This window comes from Mesitornis unicolor, unplaced genomic scaffold (assembly GCF_000695765.1).
Source record: "Mesitornis unicolor isolate BGI_N332 unplaced genomic scaffold, ASM69576v1 scaffold3813, whole genome shotgun sequence".
NCBI lineage: Eukaryota > Metazoa > Chordata > Aves > Mesitornithiformes > Mesitornithidae > Mesitornis > Mesitornis unicolor.
The window spans coordinates 61,589-71,286 of record NW_010175162.1 but is presented as its reverse complement, the minus strand read 5'-3'; the positions used below and the strand labels follow the sequence as shown (position 1 = coordinate 71,286).

Below are 9,698 nucleotides of genomic sequence, written 5' to 3'. Positions count from 1 at the left end.
GTGGAAGCACATTTTCCACGTGATTTAGTCTCGTTTTCTGGTGATATGTAAGGACTTTTTTTTCACTTTTGGCCTTGCTATTTAGGAACAGGATCTGTGGTGAGGCCTCGGGCACACTGGGCCGATTGGCTCTGCAAAGTGTAGCAGCCTAAGCCCATGTGTGCCAGGAGAGGAGTGCGTTGCTGCTGCACACGTAGCCACAGTGTGTTTGCTCTCCAGCAGCTCTGTGAGTAACATAGGGTTGGAAAAAAACTGCTCGAAGTGACCCAGCAGTCCTTGGGTTCAGTTCTGAATTTGCTTTTTTATTATTTTTGTATATTCTTTTCTGCTTGGTCTGTGTTTGAGTGTGTTGAAGTGCACTGTGCTCGCAGGAAATGCACATTTCCGCCTTGTAGAGTCAGGTCTGACACTGCTGCTGTGGCTCTCACTGGAGGAGAAGGGCTGATGGGCTTGTGTTTGGAGGAGCCCCTTTGGACCAGCTATGCTCCTGCAGCCAAATCTCTTCGGAGGGAGAGAGGGAAAATCAGGCAGCACCTTATCAAAGGCCAGAAATAACAGTGGGGTGAGGAGATGAGTGAAAAGCCATCTTTCTGTTTGAAGGACTGAGGATGAGGACTTTACAACAAGTCCTTTCAAATAATAATGGTTTTATTAATAATAATATAATAAATAATAGATTAATAAGCATTGTAAAAAGCTTAACGGAATTAAAATGCTTAAGGTGTTCTTGCACAGGATAAGAGCACCCTGTCTCTGCAGGAAGCTGAAGGGTTTGGGTTCCTTATGTGGATATTGGCAGAATTAGAGCAGGATCATGAAAGCTTTGTGATTGCGTGGGTGTTGTCTGGTGTGACCCGTTTTGATGCAGATGCACTGGTTTTTGGGTTTTCGGTGAGAAGCCAGCTGGGGCCGACAGCCTCTGCGCCGCATCAGCCAGAGCTCAAAGAGGGCACGTGTCAGCAGACACTGAGGACTTTTCTGTGTCTGCAGAGCCATCCCAGTTCCCTGAAACGCAGCCATTAGGCATTCCCACCAGCATCTGCTAGCACTGTAATTACAGCATATGGAGGAGCAGGCAGGCTGGGTAGGTCTGCGAGCCTTTAACAGCAGTGCCTGGGCCGTGTTGCTGAAAGCCTTCATCACTCACTAAGTATATTCCCAGACTTGTGCCAAGGGCTTTCTCAGTGCTAGGTCCTGCTCCGTGGCAGCAGCCACCTGGTGTGCCTGCTCCCAACATAGCAGCATCTCTTTGCTGCGGCAGGCATGGTGATGTGGGCAGGGATCACGGTGAATCCGATAAGTTAAGAAAAGGAATCCCAAATTAAATGTAATTGCAGATGAAGGAAGATCTCATGTGCCACCTCTCAGTGCCCTGAGTCCCCATGCTTGCTTTTTTCCTGCTTGGATGCAGAAGGCATCCTTTCAGTCTCTCCCAGGAGCAGCATCATGGCGTACTTGGCCCTGCCTGCCACCTCTGACCACTTCTCTTTGCCTCCGCAGGTCCAGAGGCAGTTCCCAGCTACGCTCCCAGCATGACGGACGCTCCGCGAGATGCTGGCCCCAAGCAGGCGGCGCCGACACGGCCAGAGAAACCGGCTGCAGACTTCGGCTACGTGGGGATAGACGCCATCCTGGAGCAGATGAGACGGAAAGCCATGAAGCAGGGGTTCGAGTTCAACATCATGGTCGTGGGTGAGTTCTTCCCCCCACACCAGCTGCCCGCAACGTGCTCGGCGAGTTGGTTTTGTTCTTCTACAACGATGTTTGTCATCTCTGGAGCCTACTTGGGAGCAGCTTAGTGTGGGGGTCTCTGCCTTAGGAGTCAGTAAACCCTACTCCTGAGGAGCTGGCTTGGATTCAGCTGTTGTTAAAGCTGTCTGTGTGACATGGCCCATGCTCCCACGCATCTTCCCATGTCTTGGGGTGCGTTATCCATAGGCACATCCTGGAGGGGAAAACCCCAAGGGGTGTTGGGACTCTCAAAAACGTTGCAGAGAGCTTCCCTGCCTGCTCTCCTGGGAGCCAAGCACTGGTGTAAGCAGTCAGAGAGCACATTAGGGCTCAAGGTGTTGCACTGCTGCTGGTGTACCAGAGCCTGAATCTTTGCTAGCATTTACAGCAATTGGGGTAAAATGCTTGCTTCTGAGTTTTGTTGTGCTGTGCAGCTCAGGCAACCACTCCAAGTACTGGGGAAGAAATGCTATGTGTGATTTACTGGTGGGAATAAAGGCCAGCAATAGACATGTTGTTCGGCTTGAGCAGCTTTTGCTGCTGGTGACCCCTCTGGGGCCATGCAGTGCCAGCAACATGCTGGGTATACTGAAAAGCTGGGTGGACACTGCTGGAGGCTGTGTAAGGGGGCAAAAGGGAAAGGAAATGAGCCTTTTCTGCTTTTTTCCAGCTATCATTGTCTGGCCTGGCCCTGTGGAGCCCCTTGCATGAGCTGGGCTGCCCATGGAGTAAGACCCCTACAGCCCTGGGGAGCTTCCTAGGGTTATGGGGTGGGGTGCTGACCCAGAGTTTGCTAATTTGGTAAAAGATATTAGTGTACTGTAGCTTCCCAGTGAGCTCTGCTGATGCACTACCTCTCCCATTTTGATATTTTCATACACAAATTGATCTATGGGGAAGGCTCCCCAGGCTGGGACATTGGTGCAAACTGGCTCACTGCAGAACCAGTGCTTGCAAGGGTTTTTTAAAAAAAAAAAGGGGCAAAACAAAACAAAAAAACCCCTCTGGTGCCAGTGAAGCAGCACTCCTGGGGCACAGGGATTGGAGCACTTATCCTGAGAGTCTGCAAGTGAGACTGCATGAGCTGAGCTCCCTTTGCCCTGCCAGGAGATGCACCCGTCCCTCCCTGAGTAGGCTGTGCCTTGGCAGCACCTTGGCTTTCAGAGGGATGTCCCAGCGAGGGCCCAGCTCTGCTCTGGCAGCGCTGTGTGTGGCACAAAAGCCGGCGCTGCAGCACGGCTGGAAAACATTGTTCTTCCCTTGGCAGGCTGCGGGCTGGTTGTTTACAGCCTGGGGAATTCATGGCAGCATAAACAAGGCGAGCTTCGGCCCTCCACAAGGATGCAGGGGGGGATGCAGGAGGAGCAGCACCTCCTGGAATGCTGCTCAGGGAGGGAATGCTGTGCTGGAGCCTCATCCTGCTGCATTTCTCCAGGGGATGGGTGGGTTTTTGGGGATTAGTTTAACTCCTTTATTCCCATCCAATCTAAGCTGCGAGTCCTTGTGTAGAAATCCTCACAATCGCTGCTTTGCATGCAGGAGATGAGGGGAGGGAGGAGGGAGGTGACTTTTGCATGGGAGGTGGGAATTGGGCACTGCTGTGGGGCAGTCACTGCCTGGAGCAGGCCCTTGTGATGGGACATTTTGGAAATCCTCTGCCCTGTGTGCCGGGGTCCCTATTCAAAAGGATTTTGCCAGCTCAATCAAAGCTCTGAGAGGAGGCTTCAAGGCTGAGGCCAGCTCAGCCCCATGTCCTCTAAGGCTGCGTAGATGAGAAAAAAAAGTCTTAAGCTTAAGGAAAAAAAAAACAACAACCAACCAAAACACAGAGTACATACTTTGTGTTCAGTTTTTGGTCCAGAGCAGCTGGAGGAGAGGAGAGCTGGCCCAGCGCGGTGAGGCTCAGCCGTGCTTTCCTTGCCTGATTTCAGCCTGGGGGAATGCACTGGGCTGCAAACTGGGGGAGGTGGGAGTGGGTCTGCCCTGCACCCCACCGCCCACACGGGGCCATCGGTTTCCCATGGTGCAGCTGCATCTGTCACTTGGTGAGGTGAGGTTGTGGTTCAGAGGGGACATCACGTCTGTGGACAGCAACTCTCCTCTCTGGTCCCTGTCCAGGCAGTGCAGCTCTGGTGGCTTGGACAGGCACGAACGCAGAGCCCAGGAGCTCCAGCAGCTCCAGTCCTCCTGCTTTCCCCATCTCCCCACAATTCATGATGAGCAACAAGAGCTTCACTTCGGCTCTCTGCATTTGCAGCTCCAGACCTGTTTGTGCTTGGCCCTGCATGTTTGCAGGCAGCAGAGGACCTGGAGCCCCAGACCCCAGCCTGGTCCTTGCATTTCTTCTACAACCCAGCACTGGTAGTGGCCGGTGAATGGAGTTTTCCTGCGCTGGGTTGTAGTGTGCCATCAGTAGCATTGTGAACTCAGCTGTAGATTGGTGTTTGATCAGGGAGCAGGCTGGCAAGGAGGTGATGCCCAGTACTGATACGCTGATTGACCCTACCAGTGGCTTTGTGTGGGGGCCTTTGGATGGGTTGGGGTACTGGATGACATAGACGAAACCCTTGCTGACTTTGTGTGTAGACACTTGCAGTGCCAGTGACATGCTGGTGGCAGTGCTGTGATAGGTGGCTGCAATGTGGCTTGGCAGAATGGGGCCATGGTGTGTGCAGGAGCTCTGCGGTGGTTGCAGGGGAATGGGACATCTGCTCTGAAGCCAAGTGCCTGCTCCCTGGGTTTAGAGGAATTTCTCTTGTCTTTTTTTTTTTTTTTTTGGAATTTGCTCTGGAAAAACTGTTCTCCAAGCTCATGAGACAGCTGATCTGGAGACTCAAGAACTGCTGGTGTCCTTTCCACACAGATGTACCTCAGCTCTGGGATATAAAGCATGAAATGCCTTCTCTCTAGAAGCCATTTTTTTCTGAAGCTGTGAAATCTGATGTGCTTCCTGGAGTGTTTTGTGCGACTCAGGAGCTCTTGGCCCAGACCTGCCTAAAGGGACCTGTGCAGCCAGCTGGTCCCATTGCGAAAGCAAGTCCGGCTGGGAAGCAGCAGCAGATGCTGCAAGGCTGAGGTTTGGAAGGCTCTCGCTGCTGTTAATCCTGCCCAGCCAAAGGCTTGCCAAGCTGCTCCAAGTCTTCCCTGCGGAGCTGGAGAGGGGAGGCTGCAGGAGGCTAAAGGCACAGATGTGTCGGGATACTCCTTCCTGGGGTTTGCTGGTCCCTGTGCCCTTCTTCAGGGCTGCTGAGCCATTAGAATATCCCTGATGGTGTCTGTCTGCCCTCGGTGCTGCTGTGATTTCAGCTGGATGCAAGGAACCAGCTCTTGACCTGCTAGCTCCCAACAAGCTGTCTGTATCAGAGCCAGGGAAGGTCCTTGCTGCCCACAGCATCCTCCTACCCAGGAGGGATTTGAGCTCCTTGAGACGGGGAGGCTGCAGGGGAGCAGCTGCCCCTCTCACCTCCCTCCCTCAGATCCAGTCCGGGCTGAATCCATCAGCATCCCCATCCCCTGGCCCCTGGAAAAACAGCCCGGAAACGAGCAAGTGCTGACTTGTGGTTTATCCTGCTGTTTTCCAGGTCAGAGCGGCTTGGGGAAATCTACGTTAATCAACACCCTCTTCAAATCCAAAATCAGCCGGAAATCTGTACAGCCGACTTCCGAAGAGCGGATCCCCAAGACCATTGAAATCAAATCCATCACTCACGGTGAGGCTCTGCAGGTCCCACTTGGTGCTTTGGCTTTAGTCCTGCTCTGCCTTATGTTTCCTGGGCTCGCAGGGTTTGTGGACCTCCACTAAACCACCACTCAAAGGGCTTTTACCACCCAGAGATACTTGCAGGGCTGAGAAAACATCTATTTTTTCCTTTATCCACCAGCACTGACATAACTGTAATGGAAGGGAACAAGCTGGGTGACCATGGGGGGTGGGATGTCAGGGCACATGTGGTCCTGCATTCCTGTGGAGGGCTGATTTGTGCCTGTTAGAAGCTGTGATGGTGCATTTCTCCTCAGGGAGCAAGCTCCAGTGCTCTGGCTGATTTTGCAAGGGCAGGCTTGGCCAGAGCACCCATAGATGCTTGCTTCATGCAGTGGCTTTCCTCTTCGTTTCAGAGATTGAAGAGAAGGGGGTTCGCATGAAGCTAACAGTCATCGACACCCCGGGCTTTGGAGACCACATCAACAATGAGAACTGGTGAGCTGGGGACCAGTGTGGAGGGAAGGCAGCTGAGCCCCAGAGCATCCTGACCTGGAGCTGGTGCCAAGGGCTGTAGCCTGGTCCTGTGCCACCCGTGGGGAGCAGGGGAAAGGGTTGTTGTGGGTGGCAGTGCAGTGCCATGCTCCTCGGGGCTCATCCTGGACCCTGTGAGAGCCCACAAACATGTTGCTGTTCCGGCCATGAGACAACCTTTGTTTGCAGCTGGGAGCAGCTGTGTGCCGGCCTGGCTGGTCCCTGGGCCTCGCTCATGTGGCTCTGGAGACTGGACTCTGCCGTGTGTCCCTGGGACACTAGGACGCAGCTGCCCGTGCAGGGTGGCCCCCCCCGGACTGGGGCAGGTCTGGTCCGGCCTGGCCTGCCAATGGCAGATGTCTTCTCCTTGCCATGACCCAGGCTAGGTTTTGCGAGGTTTGATGCTGCTTTTGCTCCTGTGCTATGATGCAGTATGAGGAGCCAAGGGATGCTCCCAGCCTTGCCCTGCTCAGCAGCTGGGTCCAGTAGGAGAGAAAGGAGCACTTTATAGGCACTTGCTTGTCTGAACCAGCCAGTAAATCCTCTCCTGACACAGTTTGGGGAGTTGTCAAGCAGTGAATGGGTGAGGTTTGTGATTTCTCTGCCACCCTCAGGCCAGGTGGGAGGTTCAGGGTGGCCCAGATCCCCCACACAAACTCATTGTCTTGTGTTTCTCTCCCTCTGCAGCTGGCAGCCCATCATGAAGTTCATCAATGACCAGTACGAGAAGTACCTGCAGGAGGAAATCAACATCAACCGGAAGAAGCGGATCCCTGACACGCGGGTGCACTGCTGTATATACTTCATCCCAGCCACCGGCCACTCGTACGTACGCTGCTGTCCTCACTTGGACCCTTGTGCCTTCCCTCCGGCGTTTGGCCTTGGGCAACTCAGCTGTTGATGTCTTCCTTGGGATCCCCCCTGTATTTCTTGGGGTCTTGAGGAGCCCAGAAAAGGGCTGTAGCACTTGGAGCCCTTGCAATAACATAGCAGAGCTCCTGTGTCCCAAAAAACCATGGAGTTTTCTCTTCCAGGAGGCCATCAAAGCCTCCCTGAGCTCCAGTTAGCTGCTTGCTTTGTGTTGGTCTCCTTGCTTGCTCGACTGAGAGTGGATACCAGTCGTTGAACTCTCATACTAGATGGAAAGGCTGCCTTTGCAAACAGAACAGTAGTTTTCTTTGCTGTGCCCCTGCCTTTGTAAGGGGAGAAGCCAGTTTTCCTCATGCTACCAAGGAGGCAAACACCCTTACCCTTTAAGGGTATTTTGTAGGTTGTTTGACTGGTCTGCAAGTGGGATGCAGTTTATTCAGTGCAGAGATCTTCTGGCTCTGGTACTTTTCAAGTGACAGCATCAAAGGCCCAGATCTTGCTCTCTCTTTTTTTTTTTTTTCTTTGGGGTTTGGTTTGTTGGTTGGTTTTTTTTTTCCCTAGGCACATAGCTCACAGGGAAAATCTGGGGCACTTGAAGTGTCTTGAAAAATGTGACTTAAAGTATCACAACATAAAATGAGACTTAAATTTCCTTTTGATTTGTGTCAATTCCTTCCACTTCTGGCTCTGTCTACATGGTAAAATTTTTGGGGTCTGTTTTCAAAAGTAAATTTAAGCCACCAGAACTGTATTAATGTCAGCCTTTTCCTCTTCCCCATGTAGAGATTTATTCCAATAGTAAAGACTTTGTTTTGTTTCTGTCAGTGGGTAGACCAAAAATGCATCCTTCACTGGGATAAAATGACTGCATGGGCCAGTTATGCTCTTCTTGTGTAACCGTCCATCGACTGGGAACAGAGAGGCCCGATGAAACATTTATGGTTTAATACAATAAGGCAGAAAACATTTCAAAAGGAGGTGACATTTTTAGGCAAGCCTAGGGTGTTGATCCTGCTTATCTCAGCTGCGATCTGCAGACCATGCCTTGGCAGGTCAGGTGCTTGAGCTTTTTCTCATCGCTTTGGGTGTTTAACCCTTAAAAGCGTGCCCAATGCTTGGATCCTGCGGATACGTGACCTGCACAGAGATTGCAAATTTTGGGTGGTGGCAGCTGCCCTCCCCGGGCTGTGCAGGCAGTGGCGTTGGAGCCCATCCCCACGTCCCCTGCCGGAGCCTCTCCAGCCGTGCTCTGGTTTCTCTCACCCGCCGGCTAACAGCAATTGTGTGGAAGTTCAGCTGCTTGCTTTCTTTCTCTCCAATGAACATGTGTTTCCAATATCCGAATGAGCCCAACGTTTGGAGGCCGTTGTTGTTGAGCCCTGTGCTGATCCCCGTTCCCTGTAGCCTGATAGCCCGGCTGGGGCCAGCACTTACCCCCCGGGAGTGGCTCAAGGCTGTACTTTCATGCCCCGGTGTCAGAGCTGCCCTGGGCTCACACGTCCCCTCCTGCTGTGGAATGGAGATAAGCAGAGAAATTAGTGAAGGGGAAAAAACCCCACTGGGAGGGAGAAGTCAATGGGAAATTTTGCTTCTCCAAGAACTCGCACAGGCATTGGGTTTCCTCTTTGCCTCCTTATGAAGCTGAAGTTAGATTTCTTATGATCGTGGACAGGCTTTCTGCAGTGCTTGTAGCACAGGTTCATGCTCATTTTGGAGAACAAGGGTTTAGAAGGCTGTGCCACAGGGCTGTCTCACAATGTTTAATGCAGGTTTGTGCCTCCACCAAGGCATGTGGTCCACAGTTCCATGTGGAAAAGTATGGGAAGGGCATCAAGGTCCTTGCCTTGGTGCTTCTGCCTTCACCAGGAGGCAATGGGGGGAGCATGGCTGACAAGGGCAGTGGGTCATAGCGCTGCAGGGACCTGCCCTAGGGACAACCACAGCGAGTTGTGGGGAACCCTGCCATGCCCACGTGGCACCATCCACATGCTTCCCATGCCGCTTGCTGTCCCAGGGTGCTTTGTGCCATCATCCTGGGATAGCGATTGCACGGGGTTTGTTTGTGTTGCCTTCGGTTCCCTGCTGCCCTCACTGCATGACATAACCAGAGCAGCGGTGAGTGGTGTCTCTCTGTCCTTCCTCACTTGCATAGGCAGACACAGACAGGACTGGGCATCCGTTCCCTGGCTAGGTCCTTAGGGGAGAGCTTGCTTTATCTTCAGTCAAAAGAGAAGGAGAGGTGAAGGGAAAAGCAAAGTTAATCAAGTGCACAGATAGAGAGGCTGCAGTGCAGGGTTGCTCAGATTCACTTCAGTCTGGGCAGCTCAAGGGTTAATCAGCAGATAAGTTTCTGCTGCTGTCTCCCTTTGCAGCGAGATCCAGGCAGGCTTTGCAACCCATCTAGTTTGCACACACCCTCTCCTTCTTGTAACACTCCTGTAAAACCATGTTTGTGAAGGCCCGTTAATGTGATGGCAGGGGCTTTTGACTGCAGCTGCACCAGCCCTGTTCTTTGCCACCCAATAAATCTCTCAGCCCTGACCCCTGTGAAGCACCACTTGGCTCTGAAATGAGACTCTGAAACACCCCCAGCCTCAGCAACCCCTTTCTGCATCTACCAGAGCTGTTGGGTGATGACTGCCAGCCACTGCCTGTCCCCACCAGCTGCCTCTCTCGGATGCTGCTGGGTCCTTGAAGCAGGCTGACGGGTCCTGGCAATGGGGCTGGGCGGCTGCTGGGTGCTTGCTGATGTGTGCTTAATGCAGGGCTTGAATTCTTGCTGCTCATTTGATCTGGGGCACAACCAAAAGGAAATAACTTTGCAGCTCGCCATGAGTTTTGATTCCTGTAGTGGCACTTTAAG

The 9,698-nt window shown here is 52.7% G+C and overlaps 1 protein-coding gene across 1 annotated transcript in view; it reads left to right on the top strand.

Moving 5' to 3' along the window:
* The first annotated feature begins 1,436 nt into the window (after positions 1-1,436).
* The window catches only part of SEPT9 (septin 9), a 16,058-nt gene continuing 7,796 nt past the window's right edge, over positions 1,437-9,698 (top strand). Inside the window, exons 1-4 of the mRNA XM_010181274.1 lie at positions 1,437-1,692; positions 5,313-5,441; positions 5,848-5,929; positions 6,653-6,790. Coding sequence (XP_010179576.1) covers positions 1,533-1,692; positions 5,313-5,441; positions 5,848-5,929; positions 6,653-6,790 — 509 coding nt within the window. The 5' untranslated portion in view covers positions 1,437-1,532. The remainder of the gene's footprint in view (positions 1,693-5,312; positions 5,442-5,847; positions 5,930-6,652; positions 6,791-9,698) is intronic.